At 42.3% G+C, this 15,838-nt stretch overlaps 1 protein-coding gene across 2 annotated transcripts; it reads right to left on the bottom strand.

Moving 5' to 3' along the window:
* Positions 1-1,101: 1,101 nt before the first annotated feature.
* CTLA4 (cytotoxic T-lymphocyte associated protein 4) lies at positions 1,102-7,699 on the bottom strand. 2 transcript variants are annotated; one of them, XM_027523764.1, is made up of 4 exons: positions 7,489-7,699; positions 4,419-4,766; positions 3,541-3,650; positions 1,102-2,299 (listed from the first exon to the last, which is right to left on the bottom strand). In XM_027523764.1, exons 1-4 carry the CDS (start codon positions 7,589-7,591, stop codon positions 2,195-2,197), a joined length of 666 nt encoding a protein of 221 aa, XP_027379565.1. In that variant the 5' UTR covers positions 7,592-7,699; the 3' UTR covers positions 1,102-2,194. The 2 variants fall into 2 exon arrangements, with proteins under 2 accessions (XP_027379565.1, XP_027379575.1); XM_027523774.1 differs by lacking the exon at positions 3,541-3,650.
* Positions 7,700-15,838: the final 8,139 nt, after the last annotated feature.

Genomic DNA, 15,838 nt, shown 5'->3' with positions numbered 1-15,838 from the left:
CATGCCCTTCTCCCAGGGATCTTCCTGCCCCAGGGATAGAACCCATATTTCCTGCATTATAGGTGGATTCTTTACCAACTGAGCCACCAGAGAAGCCCTAGGAGTTTACTCTAGGTGTTATTACCATATTTGGAAGACCTATTCCTTTTTATTTAGCAAATCTTTCTGACATGCTCACTATGTGCTCATTCATTTGTATGTTACACTTGTTTGGAAAAAAAGAGCACATAGTGAGCAAGAGGAGCCTGGAGGGGTACAGCTCATGGGATCACAGAGTCAGACATGACTGAGCAACTAAGCACGTAGTGAGCGAGCAAGCGAGAGAGAGCTGCCTGAACAGCAATCCTCAAAACGTGATGGATCTGAGAAGCACTGGTGAGTTTGTTGGGAGAGCAAACCTCTGGTCCCACAGCCTGAAGATTCTGATTCAGTATATCTGAGGTTAAGCACTTGAATCAGCATTTTTTGAAAGTGACCCGGTTGATTCAATTATAGGTGGTCCCTGGCCACTTTGAGAGTCATTACAGAAAGCAACAACAGGATGTGGAGGTCAAGAATGAGAAACCTTAAGTGGAAACCAAGCAGGCTGAGATGACATACTGGTTAACCAAGAATCACAGAGGGGCTGTGTCCCTCACATTTTGAACGAGTCCATCTGGAAGCCACAAGGGAAAGATCATTTACCGCAGAGGCAGAGCAAAATGGCTGCAGGGTTGACGACAGTGGAGTTGCCATGGCAACTGTAATCTGTGTTTCAGTTGAGTTGAGAAAGGTCTGGGTAAGAAAGAGGTGAGAAACCTGTGCTAAAGAGAACGCTGTGTGATTTATCAAGGGCTGCTGGAACTGTTTGTAGTAGCTGCTTCATATCCCAAACAGTGAGGAAGAAATCAAAAAGATCAAGGATGAATTCCTTTCAAGAGGGGCTTGCAGGTGAAGTGTTGGTGGACAGCTGATTCGTGAAGCATGATTTGCCCTTTGGGTTTTTTTTTTTTTAATTTGTTCCCGGTCTTCCTAATATTGACGAGTCAACCAAGTGCTGAATGAATCAATCAAAAATAAACACAATACTCACATCTAAGGAAGGTTAAAAACAACTCTGGAAAACAACCATCATGGATTTTTATTTTAATTAAAAATATTATACATGTTGTTGCATTTTCATGGAAAATATCAAGTTAAAAAACACTAACAGTGTTAGTTTTCAGAGACCTTTGCACCCTGTTTTGCCATTTGCTGCTTTTTCCTGTCTGTGGCATTAACCATGTGTAAGGAATTGGGGCCCAGTGGAATTGGAGCTTCCTTGAGGTTCATACCCACAGGACTCCTGAAATGAGCAGTTTTCTCCATGACGATGACATGCCATCAAATTAACTCAGATACCACCTGCTTTGGCTTCCTTGTTAAAGAAAGGGAGAGGAGCTGGCATACAAGCCCAAAGCACATGTCGCCATCAATGCAGCCCACATGTCTGCAAGGATCAGCTATGACCGTATCTGGTTTCCAAGCCAGTTGGCACGTGACCTTGTATTCTACCCAGTGTATTAGTGTCCTGAGTCTCAACCATAAAACTTCCCCTGAATCCATGATGGGAAGACACTGCCATATAGTGTTTCTATTCAGACAATCAGCAAATACACAAAAGCACATGTGGTCCCCATGCACAATACTATCAAATAAAAAAATACATATTGTTACAATACAACCTTTGGAATCACTGACTAAAATATAGCCATGTGAGTATTTTTTAAGTCTTCACATAATTATATATTTGTTAAGAAAAATAACACAGCATAAGTATTTTACTTAAAGACATTTCAGCTAAAAACTTCCAATGGGTAAATACAAGATGTATACAATACCATCCTCTCCCCTCCTTCTTTCATTGCTTTCTTGGGATGGTACTATTCCCTAACTTTTGTCCCTGAACCTACGTCGTAATGCTGCTTCTCTATAACGCTCTCACGTGATGCTTCTTCTAAAACTGGATCAGATGTGATAGAGCCAGCCTGGCTCTGTTCTTCTGCTCCTTTCCTTTAAATTGTAGTACGCTGAATTGGGGTTCTGCATCCTGCTTTATGTCAGAGATGAATCCCCCCATAAACACAAACAAACAAAAATAGCTGGATAGCAAAAAGTTAGAATTGCCTCAGCTCTTACAAATTAGAAAATAGTCCTTTCTCTTCAGTATGGTCTCTCAATTGATGGGAATAAAATAAGGCTGAAATTGCTTTTCACATTCTGGCTCTGTTGGGGGCATTTTCACATAGACCCCTGTAGTAAGAGGGCTTCTTTTCTTTAGCTGCCAAACATAAAAAGAAACAATCATTAGCACTGAGGAATACAGAAGCCACTTCTAACTGTAATAGGATTCGACAAATATTGGGTCCCTACCCCACTGAAAAATAGATGTTCACAACATGCAAAATTGGAGATTTTCTTGATTCAGCTATTAAAATTCATTTTGTGTAAAAAAACCCTGTGCTATTGACATAAAATAGAAATCATTTTCCCTGACAGGGAGACAGGAGGAAGAAACTCTGAAAAAGCTTTAGAAAGAACTTCCAAAATGCCTATGATAATTGACTGGATCTTGTTTGTCAGGTGATGAGCTTGATAAGATAATAAACTTCAATTATTCTCTTTGAGAGCTGTATTCCTCATCTCTACTCCTCATATACTTTTGATTCGTTTTTTTCTCTGTCCACACTGATTTCCAGTTTTTATCACCTCAGTAAACTGAGGTCTAATCTACTAGTCTGCATGGCAGTTTGTAGCAAATGAGGTAGAAAGAAGCTACTGCCACAGAACAGATTATAGAGGATCTGGGAATAGAATGTGGAGGTGAGGGAGGGAAACAGGGAGAGGAGGGGAAGGTTTGTGATGGCAAAGCCAGCCATAGGCAAAGGAGGCTGAAAGTGACTATCAGAGAGAAATGGTGACAGGAGCACTGATTCCATACCTCTGTCTCTTCTACAACAACTGCAGTAAATAAAAACTGGGTTCTCTTCTACTGTGCTGGAAAGGAGGGTCAGGTTTGCCAGTCAAGCAGACTGGGTAACAGGGAGCCCTGGGCAGGGGTTACGTGGACACCTACAGCTTAGACAAGGAGGGCTCAAGTAATGGGGCACAGAGAGATGGCTTCCAGGTGAAGTGAGGGACACTAACCACCCAGGTGATCTTCTCCAGCAACATTTTGCCCAACCTCATTTCGGGTTTCAAGGTTATGATAACTCAAGTACAATTGTCATGGAGATAAAGAGCAAAACAGCTGCCCCGTGTTATTCACACAGTTACTCAAACTGAAACCTTGTGCAAAAGCACACAAACATTCAATGCCAAACACACTCATCTAAAATATTAGTCATCCTGAAACCTCAAAGGCCAGTGCCACGGGTTCTAGTGTGTTCTTTACCACTGTCCTTGCTCTTCTTCATTTATTGCTTCATCTCAAGAGAACTCGACTCAACAGTGTCCCTTGGTCATTTATCATCACCAAAGGCATCCAGACCAAGGATGGTGCATTGCCCGCACTGCACTCACCATTTTGCTCAAAGAAACAGCTGTGATGAGGAAGCTGTAGAAAAACAACCCTGAACTAACTGCTGCCAGGATCCAGAGGAGAAAATCAGAATCCGGGCATGGTTCTGGATCTGCAATAGAGAACAAAGCAGAGCTTCCCTGAGATGCTTTCTAAATTCTAGCGCCTTACTCCCCTGACTGGTGAGAAAAGGAATAAGTTCAAGCTGCCAAACCTTGATGTCCACCCGTAAATAGAATCGCTGGCCCCCAGATAAGTCTGTCTCTTGGGGCTACTTGGCTGGGAATTTCAGATCAAAGGCCAAGGCCAAATTTCATGCTGGCCATCACTCCAGAATGAGTGCCCCTACCTGCTGGGAGGAAAAACACCTTCCTCGACTCATTTTATAGTCAGAATGCTGTTGTCTCACCATCCATACTAAGCAGGACTACCACATGTTATGCCAGAGAAGTCTGTTTTTCATTAACTTTTGTTGGAGTAGAGTTGCTTTACAATGTTGTGTTAGTTCCAACTGTAGAGCAAAGTGAATCAGCGCTATGTATACATATATCCCTTTTTTTTTTTAATTTCCTTCCCATTTTGGTCACCACAGAGCACTGAGTGGAGTTCCCCAAGCTATACAGTAGGTTCTCATTAGTTGTCTATTTTATACATAATATCCACAGAGCATATATGTCGATCTCAATCTCCCAATTCATCCTACCACCCGCCTCTTTCCCCTCTTGGTGTCCATATATTTGTTCTCTATGTCTGTACCAGAAAACTCTTAAAGAGAATTCCCACAATCCTAAACATGAAGGACCCAAAAAATAAGGGGCCAATTTGTTTGCATGGCAAAGAAGAGACAGCGGTGCAAAAAGTGTCGGTCAGTGACGCTCACCAATGACGTAAATCTGGGTTCCATTGCCGATGCCCACGTAGTAGGGCGGCGGGTACATGAGCTCCACTTTGCAGACATAGAGCCCAGTGTCCATGGCCCTCAGCCCTTGGATGGTGAGGTTCACTTTGTTTCCTCTGGAGGTGCCAATGCAAGTGGAATCATCCAGGAAGGTTAGCTCATCCTCCACCATGTAGGTCCCAGCACAGACTTCGGTCACCTGGCTGCCTGCCTCCCGCAGCACTGTCACCCGGACCTCGTCAGCTTTGCCTGAAGACTCATATTCACATGAGAAGCTGGCAACACCCCGGCTGCTAGCCAGCACCACTGGAGGCTGGGTCACATTCATCCCTAATGTGGGAAAACCAAAGGGAAATCAATGAACTCAAGCTCACTCACCACCAGGTCCAGGCAAACCCTTGGGCAGGGTGGTTGATCTCTGATGGCCCCGTCCAACTTCACCTGTCAACCCTTCTCTCCCCCCATCAACAAACCCATCACCCTCACCACCCCTCCCCTCTTCCATCCACCCCAATGCCCCCTCCATCTCTTGCTGCCTTCTGGCTTCTCTTCCATAAAGGTGCTTCCTTACTGGAAAACAGTTTTTGGAAGGCAGTTGGTTGTGGCAGTGAGAACACTGATGTGACAAACAAAAGGGCTGGCTATACCATGAAATAGATGGTTTGGGGAAAGCTGTGCCTCCCTCATAGCCTTCATTTTCCCTCCCATGCAAAAGAGGGGTTTAGCTCAGATGACATCACAGTGCCTCCCAACTCTGGTATTCTAAAGTTATAATAGAGCAGTAGGGGAAATTTTGGAGGCTGAGGTAGAGAATCTTGCCTTACCTCTCAAAGTACACCTTTATTACCTCTGCTTACTTTGACCTGGCCCTGGATCTTGATTGCCCACAGGGAGCCGAGCCTTGGCTAATGTGCTGGCCACCCCCCTTCCCTGCGTTATTACCATAGAGGGAAGGATGCTGCTTGATGGAGGAAGCCGCAGAGGGAGGGCACCGGGTCGCTTCCTCTGTAGGCTGAGGCAACCCTGCCATTCACTTCTATGGGCTTCCCCTGCCACTGCCATCACCCCTTCCTCCACCCTCTCTCCTTCACTTGAACACCTTGTATTCCTCTGTCCTTTGTCTTCTAGCTTCTACAGGAGAAGGGAGCCCAGCTTTCCATACAAAAGGACTCACATCATATAAAAAATGATGGCTTCGTGACAAATTACCTTCCTATAAGTAACTCAGCCCCTTTCTAGTCCACCCATCATACAAGTGACACTCAAAACTTGGATGGAACCGTGTAACTCATTCTCTTCAAACCTTTTCATGCCTTATACACTTGGTTGTTGTTGCTGAGTCACGTCTGACTCTTTGCAACCCCACACACTGTAGTCCTTTGGGCTCCTCTAGCCATAGGATTTCCCAGGCAAGAATACTGGAGTAGGTTGCCATTTCCTCCTCCAGGAAATGGCAAAAGACTCTCCTCCTGGGTCTTCCTGACCCGGGGACCAAACCCATGTCTCCTGCATTGGCTGGCGGATTCTTTGACCACTGAGCCATTGACTGCAAAATCAAAGTAAATAATACTCACTGTCTCTATAACCTGATCCTAACCTACTACTCCAGTCTGAGTTTCCAGGACACCTCTTCCTTTATACTGAAAGCACTAGTCTTTCCCCCAAGCACCTGTATGGACACCCAGAAGAGAGAATAATATGGCAGCAGCCATTGCCATGGTTAATGAAGCAACCCTGGTTGGCTAGACAACAGTTTTCTTTCTCAGCCCTCATTTCTGTCTACCAGAGATGCCCTCCGAGCATCCTCTGTACTATTACAACTCCACCATAGTACTTAAATTCTGCCCTGTATTAAAGGATTTTTTTGTGCATCATTGTATGCTGCCCATTTGTTGTGTTGACTCTAAACCTAAAGGAGACCAAGTTTCCTGCCCTCCCCCAAGGCAAGCTTCCAATTATCACCACTAAATCTGGTCACACTTCATTTTCCAATATCCACCAGGAGCGGATCCCAGATACAGATTGAGAAATTTTCTTAAAAGTAAATTTGATTGTTTCTCTGGGCATTTAACCTTTGCATATTTAAAACATGTAAAATAAGAAAATACGTGTGAATATTTCTTATACAGGAAAAATTAAATAAACAAATATTTTTTGAGCCCCTACTTTGTACAAACCACATAGTTTTTCAACAGAGGTCTAGAGAGATAGAAGGCAGAAATGTATTAGAAAAGATCACCATTGTACACCACGTAACAAACCTAGTATCAGCCTTTACAGGGCTTTATTTCAGCTGAAAACTGGGGGACCTGCCCCTAAAGTTCAGAGATAAGTCAGGCAACAATTAAGTATCTTATGCCAAACAGACCGATGGCCCTTTCTTTTGTTCATTCTTTTATTCTTTCGTTTTTTATTTCTTTCATTCTTTCTTCCCCCCGCCTTTTTTTTTGTTTTACTACTTCAAACTGCTTAATTTTAAAAATAATTACTAGCTAACTAGTTTATAGAGTTGACTAAGTGGATCTTAAAACCTTGCATTGAGTAAAGAAGGCCGCAATGTTAAACAAGCAGGCTCATTTGTTTATAAAAACGAATCAGAAGACCTTAAAACCTTGATTGATAAGAAAGAAATATCTCATAATTTTATTCAATCAATGTTTTTTAAAAAGGAAACCTTGAGCTAACCCTTATTCCAAGCCCAGATGGATTTAGGATGGTCTCTCTTCTCTCTTACATCGCTTACCTTTACAGTATTTTCTTCCAGTCTTATAGAAGTGTCTGAAATTTCTCCTGTCTCCAAGACCAACTCACATGTACTCACTAAGCTTCCACTCCATGCCCAGTAAGCTGTTACTAGCTGTGTCTCTGCTGTTTTGCTCCTTCCAGCTGTCCCTTGCCTGCCTTGGAATACAGAGCTGCCCAAACCAGGAGACTGGAGTCTCACCTTTAGCTTCTGGCTTTGCTGTAAATCTCTGCCCTTGACTGAGAAAAGAAATGAAACCCAGTGGGAGAAACACCTCCTCCACCTTCATGCTCCAAAAGCCTCACTCACCTTTAGAGAAAACAGGAATGAAGACAAGAAAAAATAGGGCAGTGCAGGGCCAGGTCCTAGATGTCCACCAAGTCCCATGACTCTGGAATCCAGAGCAAGCCATGGCTTTATGGGAGCGGTTGTTCAGGTCTTCAGGAAGCAGAGCAAAAACTTTCAGGATCCTGAAGCTTTGAAATGTGTTTGAACCCACACAGAATCAAGGACTTTATATAGCTGGCTTTGATCCCAGGTATATACTACACATGTGCACACACAGAAGGCACATGAATTTCTAGCCTTTTTGTTTTGGTTTTACGAGAAAGGAAGACGTGGGTTTAGCTGCTACGTCGAAGAGATAACCTCAAACACTCAAAGTAAAACTGAACAAAACAAGCCAATCCATGGATGGAAAATGCACTCAACTTGAAACTGAAGCTTCTTGTTCACTTTGAGGATAAGTGGAGACTTGGAGAATTTCCTGGAGCGCAGGAGTCCCCCTAAGTCCCAGTTTTATCCGATCGTCTAGGCATCTTTTGCCACCCAGTATTTCATTGACACCCCCAGAACTGCTTAAGCTGCTGGCCCTCTGAGCCCTTGTGTTAAAGACAGAATGAGTCTATTGTGCTGTTCTTAGTTGCTCAGTTGTGTCCAGCTCTTTCCAACCCCATGGACTGTAGTCCACCAGGCTCCTCTGTCCATGGGAATTCTCCAGGCAAGAATACTGGAAGTTTTGCCATGCCCTCCTCAAGGGGATCTTCCCAACCCAGGAATCAAACCCAAGTCTTGTTTTGTTTTACAGATGGATTACAGATGGAATCCATTACAGATGGATTCTTTACGGTCTGAGCCACCAGGGAAGCCCAAGAACACTGGAGTGGGTAGCCTATCCCTTCTCAAGGGGATCTTCCTGAGTCTTCCAGAGACTCAAGAATCTCCTGCACTGCAGGCAGATTCTTTACCAACTAAGCTACCAGGGAAGCCTCCCAAATGAGTCTGGACACCATTCATAAAAGCTTTCCACCTGTGAGACACCATCCTTGGCATGCTTTGCAAAGCAGAGTTTATTTCTCCTAGCTCCATTTAGCATTCTGTTAAGAGAAAATATCCAAATTACAAGAAATAAATTGATCTGCCTCTAGTTTTGAAGATTAAGAAAAAATTCATGCATTCTTAAGAGATCTAACTCCACAAAGACAAAACAGAGTTGGATAAGGTCCAGAAAAAGTCAATGATCCAAGATATTCGAACCTTCCATCAGAGGATAGGTTTTTTTTTTCCTCTAATGGGAACTTCTCAAGCAGAAAATGAGGAACTGAAGTTAAATATGACTGAAGTGCTTAAATTTATGAAAGCTGTAAAGAGAATAAATGTTCATCCTCTAAGAAAATGCTAAGCATTGGGGACTATATCACTCTTAAAACTGAGGAGTTTTCATGTATTTCAATGACGAAAGAAACATTTATTGAGAGGCTTTGAGATGCCAGAAATTGTGTGCGAATAGAATTGAATGACGAGCAGACAAAAACATAGCACCTTAAAGGACTTCTGGAAGACTGACCCACAGCAGACGGTGTGGTGCTGGCCTCCTGCAGTCCTCTGTGGTTTCACGTGGCCAGGCTCCTCAGCCCTGCGGAGGGCGCTCTGTGGAATACAGGCCTGACGCGTCTCATCTTAGCCTATCTTTCAGCATTCCCTCACGTGTCCCTTTCCTCTGATTGTCCTCTCTCCAGCACACCTCTTTCAAGTTTCATCACCTTTGCCAAAACTGTTCCTCCTGGCTTCTTCCTCCCATTACTTTGTTTTATCCTCCTCCTCATCCTCCAGGAGGTGACATCACCTCCTCCCGGAAATCTCTCCTGACCTAGCTCTTTTCTATCCTCCACAAGCTCCTTACAGAAGCCCTCAAACCACAGCTAAAATGCCAGCAGGTGATACCAACCTAATGGTCACTTATCAAGGGTCAGATCCCAGTCTGGGCACTGGAGATACAAAAGTGAAAAATGTATGATCCTAATCTTGAGAGGAAGCCAAGGCAGTCACAAGGCAGATGATTAAACCCATGATCGGGAAATTGGGAATAAGTGCAGGAATTGAAGTATTGCACAGAGGAGCAGAAGCCATTGGTTCAGCCTGTGGAAGTCAGAAAGGACTTCTCAGAGGAAGTAAGCCCTGAACTTATTGTTAAGGACAAGGGGCAAGAGACAGATATTCAAACAAAAGGAACAGCCCATGCCAGGCTGGAAAGAGCACAAAGTATTAATATTCATTACAGCCAGAGAACAAGATGAGTATGGGAATGACTGGTAGGTAGAAGACTAGGTTCTTAGTCTTCAATGCACCGTAAGGAGCAAATAGGCATAATTAAGTTCACATTTAAGGAAATTCCCCCAACACAGGAGGATGGATGGGTAAGATGAGTTCAAGGAGGAATAAGATATAACCAGGAAAACCCAGAAGGACACTATTGCAACACCCAGGTAACCAGGTATTGGCAAGCTTTTTCTATAGAGGGTCAAACGGGCTTCACAGGCCACACAAAATGGTCTCTGTTGCTACTACTCAACTTTCCTGTTGTAAGGTTTAAGCAACCACAAAGAACTCATAAATGAATGGGCATAGCTGTGTTCCAATAAAATATTTTTTTAATGTCCATCATACCTCAGTGAAAAACAAAATTTACAAAAATAGGAGGAAGTTGGATTTGATCTACAAGACATTGTTTGTCATCTCCTGGTCTAAACTAAGGCAATGGCAGCAGTGGTGATGTGGTTCCCTAAGGAGACGAATCCACAAGCAGTGACGTTTAAGATAACACCAGATTTATGACTTGCTGCTGCCAGAAATTGTCCAAATGTTTGTCAAGTTTTATCACATTCAAGTCTTAAAACAACCCTACCAGGCAGGGATTACTGGCTTTCCCAATTTATAAAGGAGAAAACCAAAGCACTGAGAGTTAAGGAGTGTGAAGTAAAAGTCGCTTGGTCGTGTCTTAGCCTTTGCAACCCCATGGTCTGTCCATGAAATTTTCTAGGATTAAGGAGACTTATCCAATCCCCTGTCATTGGTAGGAGAGTCAGGATTTGAAGCCAAATGATGCTGTTAATCACTATACTAAAGCAAAGGATTTAAAGTCAAAGAGAGCTGGGTTTGAATTCTAGTACAATGACTTGCTACCTGTCAACCTGGGGCTATGACTTTCAGAAAATAGCCTCAATGCTATGGCAAGGATTAAATGAGATAATGTATGTCAGGTATGTTAAAGACCTATTATGGTGGCTGGCTACTCAGTAAATGTGTGCTGTGCTTAGTCGCTCAGTCATGTCTGACTCTTTGCCACCCCATGGACTATAGCCTGCCAGGCTCCTCCGTCCATGGGGATTCTCCAGGCGAGAATACTGGAGTGGGTTGCCATGCCCTCCTCCAGGGAATCTTCCCAACTGGGGGATCAAACCCATGTCTTCTGCATTGCAGGTGGATTTTTTACCATCTGAGTTACAGAGTCACTGAGAAAACAGAAGTATAATTCATTGGAATAGAAAATATAAGAAAAGCAGACCAGAAAGTGATGATGGTGAGTTTCATTCAGGCATGTTGAGTTTAAGGTATCCATAGATGGTAAGGTGAAGGCACTCAAAAGCAATTGCCATGTGGATCTAGAGCTCAGGAGAAGGAGCTGAGCTAAAGATATTAACTTAGTCAGCTATGAAGCCACAGGTGAAAATTCCACAGGCCCAAGGCACATGATGAACACATTATGACTATTTTAATAGATAAATCAATGAAAACAGTTTAACATAAAAAGAGATGAGAATCACAGTAGAAACTTGTAAAGGACTCTTACCAAGTCCCCTAAATACACTTTTATGAAACTATTTCTGCCAAATAACAGCTGTAAAGGCCACTGCATGAAAGAATGTTGGTGAAAAAGATATGTTCACATTTATCATCTGGTAGATGACTTGATATTTACAAAGAGAGAAAATAATCAATAAATCTAGCAGACACTGCTTTAACCAAGTGATCAAACTGAAGATCATCTATGATGGGCCGGCCATTCTGACATCATGTCCAGATGCAATACACTAAGAAGAACATGCCTTTGTAGCATTACTGCCAAAATTGCTTAAACTGAATCAAATTATGAAAAAACAACTAGAAAAATTCATAGTGGGAGCATTCTGCAAAGCAATTGGCCTTCAAAACTGGCCTTTGATTCCTCAAATATGTTAATATTATGAAAGATTAAAAAATAAACAACCTGAAAAAACTGTTGTAGATTAAATGCAATTAAGGAGGCATGGCAACAAAATCCAATGTGCAAGCCTTGATTGAAAAAATCAACTATGAAGTGTATTACTGATATACTTGAACAAATTTGGAATATAGACTACAGCTGATGATAAAATTGCATTAATTTTAAATTTGCCAAGTATTGTTTTATTGGGGTTATATAGGGAAACATCTTTGTTTTGGAGTGATATTTGCTTAAATGTTTAGGAATAAAGTTGGTAAATAACTCTCAAATGGTTCAGCAAAGATATATGTATATGTTTGTATTAGTAGACAGAATAATACTAATAAGACAGCAATGACAAAATGTTAACAACTGGAGAATCTAAGGTAAAGACTATACCGGTGTGCTCATGGTACTATTATTATAAATTCTTTTTTATTTTTAATTGGAGGATAATTGCTTTATACTATTTATTGGTGGTGTGCTGCAATTCATGGGGTCGCAAAGAGTCGGACACGACTGAGCGACTGAACAGACTGACTGACTGATACACCAACGTGAATCAGCCATAAGCATGCATATTTCCCCTCCCAAGCACCCCTTCAACCCCACCTCCATCCCACCCTTCTAGGTCATCACAGACCGCCAAGCTAGGCTCCCTGTGTTATACAGCAAAGTTGCAAAGTAAAATGTTGAAAGTAGAAATTATAAGACCACTATTAATATAGTAGATACACAGATAAGCAAACTGAAATTTAGAGAGAGGAATGGCTCATTTAAGGTTATTCTCCATCCCCTTTCCTCACATCTGTTCCCTACCTAGGAGACAGATCCTGTAGAGGACTTGATTCTCAGGCAGGTTGGCCTCTGGGAGGAATCAGCTGATTTAAGGCACTGGCATAAGGTCAGAGGGCATGAAGATGGAGGTCAGAGTATTTCTTCCCTGCTTTCTCCCAGATTCAGGCCCTGCCTCTGGCAGAAACAGTAGCTCTGAACAGCTATAGCTCCTGCGGTATACCCCGACACTTCTATAATGCCAATTCTCAGCTATAGCTCCTGCGGTATACCCCGACACTTCTATAATGCCAATTCTCATTGCTTCTTCCTCTGCTCCTTTCAGTCCTGGAAGTGGTATCAGCTTCTACTGTTGCTAGTGTCTGAGTGCTTTAATGTCTTCTGCCCCTTACCCTCCTTAATACCTCTAAAATACAGTTGGCCCTTGAACAATACGAGTTTGAAGTGCATGGTGCGTGTATATGTGGTTTTTTTCCCAGTGGTGCTACAGTACCACACCAAGCTTAGCTGATTCAATCAACAGAAGCAGAACCAGAGTTATGGAGGAATCACGGATACCAAACGTTGACTCTCAATTATGTGTAGATCTTCCTTAACTCCCGCATTGTTCAAGGGTCAGTTGTAGTTCTTTCACTGAGTCTCTTATTTGAATCACCTGTTTCCTGTAGAGTCTCTCATTGACCAAGTCCTAAAGCTAGTATGTGGTGAAAACTGGCTTTAAATCCTGGCCTCATCCTACCCTATTCTTTCCCCCTATTATCTCATGAGCAATAATAGTAAGTCCTATCATGTAAGTTTGTATTTATTACAGTTGTGTACAATTCTGTCTCCCTATTTCAAATTCTATCTTGCACCCTCATCCCTGGGAAAGCTTGAGGGAAGGAGGAGAAAGGGGCTACAGAGGATGACTTGGTTGGATGGCATCACTGACTCAGTGGACATGAGTTTGAGCAAATTCTGGGAGATAGTGAAGGACAGAGAAGCCTGGCATGCTGCAGTCCATGGGGTCGCAAAGAGTCAGACATGACTTGGTGACTAAACAACAGCAACATCCTCACTTCACTTAGATGCAAAGTTCTTAGCATCTAAGAACTTTGTATAAAATAGGCAATGGGGAATTCTGCATTTTGATTTCATTCTCAACATTTTTATTGCTCTTGCACCTCATTTCCAGCTCTAGGGAAGGTACTAATAAGTAAGGATTCCATCAGAGGACTGATAAGCACCAGTGAGCCCAGCACAGTGGTTAAGAGTATGGCTGGAGTCAGACAGACATGAGTTCAAATCCTGCCTGCACTGCTTACTAGATGTATCCTGGGTGAGGTTTTCAAACTTCTCTGATTCTCAGCTTCATCATCTATAAAATATGGCTAGTTATGGTAGCCAATAATCTTATAGGGTTATTGTAATGATACAATGGTTATTGACATTCAACTATGCCAATAAAATGTTGAAAGCTGTGCTTAGCATATTGTAGTGCATGCCCAGTAAATGTTAACTCATCAATTAAATACAGAGAAAAGTATGGATTTCAAACCTCAGTTGTTTCATATATAAACCTTTCTTTTATTATCACCACTCTGAAGGGCGTGGCAACTACTGCAGTATTCTTGCCTGAAAATTCCCATGGACAAGAGCAGCCTTGTAGCCTAGGCGGGCTACAGGTCCTAGGGTCACCAAGAGTCAGACAGGACTGAAGCAAAATAATTGAGCACACACACATTATCATTACTAGTGACTGGATGGTACATTAGACTAATATCAGGTTCTTACTTTTCTAACACTCACACATGTATTCAATTTTTGCTGTTTTCAATGTCATCAGTATCTGGAATCAAATGACTGAGTCTGAAAAGTGTCTCCCTGGTGGTTCAGACAGTGAAGAGTCTGCCTGCAATGCAGGAGATCTGGGTTTGATCCCTGAGTCGGGAAGATCCCCTGGAGAAGGAAATGGCAACCCACTTCAGTACTCTTGCCTGGAAAATCCCAATGACAGAGGAGCCTGGCAGGCTACAGTCCATGGGGTTGCAAATAGTTGGATACGACTGGGCAACTTCACTTTCTTTCTTTTTCTGAGTCTGAAAACTCAACTCTAGACATAATCAAAGATTTCTGTATTGTGAGCTCTCAAATATTCAGTGGTTGAATATTCAAATGTCTGAGGGTATCACATCCTTGGATGTTTTCATTTCAGGGTAGGAAAGGGAAAATCAATTTTGTTATTTACTTTTACCACTCTAATATTTTTTTTAAAAAAAAGGTTGGTGGTAAAGGAAATGAAAATAATTGGCTAAAATTAGGGTTCGGGGATTCACTGTGATTTCATTTCCTCACCATCTTCCTATATCCTACTAATTTGAGTAAACCCCAGACTGGTTTTGTAGTACTCTTAGTGGTTACTGGATTTGAAAGATCTCTCAATTTGCATAACTCACAGTGAAGCCTACAGTGAAGTGCCTTCAGAATTCCAGATGAGATACGGGTTGGGTAGGGTAACTGGGTTGTTATTACTTAATTGTAAAACTCCTCTGAATTTGTAAAGCTCATCCTGAGCTTAGCTGAACTTGTAAAGGTTTTTTTTCTAAACCTCCTATAATCCTTTCCCCAACTAGTACACCACCCCTCAAAAAAAGTCTTTTGTTGAAAAATTTGCACCTGGCATTGACTGTGGTACATACTGCAAAACATCCTTTACTTGATGGTTTCAGATGTAACGGGAAGAATGAAAAGTCTAATATTTGCATAGCGTGCAGTTTCAGGACATCCCATTACGTTGAGCCTATAATCATGCCTAATTAAGGTTATATACTGTGTTTTTATGCTAATTAGCTCATCACAGTACAACTCCTTTCAAAATCGACTTCAAAGGAAAAAGAAAATCATCTACCAAAGTGATTGCTAAAGAAGGATCTATCAATCATCTCACTGAGAAAGAGCTAAAGAGAAAGGAAATGACATGCAAAGTGACTGGAAAGAAATTTTAGCTTCATTACCATGAAAGGGTGAAAATATGGGCTGGCCAAGAACTTACTTAAATAAACGTGGTACGTGAATTTTCAGGCCCTAGGAAACTAATCTACATCATAAAGTCAGGTAAAAATGGACGGTTCTGGGCTGTGGACTTCCTGCCCATCCCCTAGTGGGGAAATAGAGTAGGTCCTGCTGACTTTTTAGTCTACAGGGTCCTCTCACTGGGGGAGCGAAGAATGGGGTGGGGGGATGTGGAAATTGTTGCCAGAGAAGCAAAGTTTTATCTACTAGTCTTAGTGACAAAATGAAATGCAGAGGCTGCTTCAGCTGAAGATTAATTCTCACCTATCAGAGCTTTATTTACGCCGAGGC

This window comes from Bos indicus x Bos taurus, chromosome 2 (genome assembly GCF_003369695.1).
Source record: "Bos indicus x Bos taurus breed Angus x Brahman F1 hybrid chromosome 2, Bos_hybrid_MaternalHap_v2.0, whole genome shotgun sequence".
Lineage (NCBI taxonomy): Eukaryota > Metazoa > Chordata > Mammalia > Artiodactyla > Bovidae > Bos > Bos indicus x Bos taurus.
The sequence above is the reverse complement of the archived record's forward strand: the minus strand, read 5'-3'. Positions and strand labels throughout refer to the sequence as shown.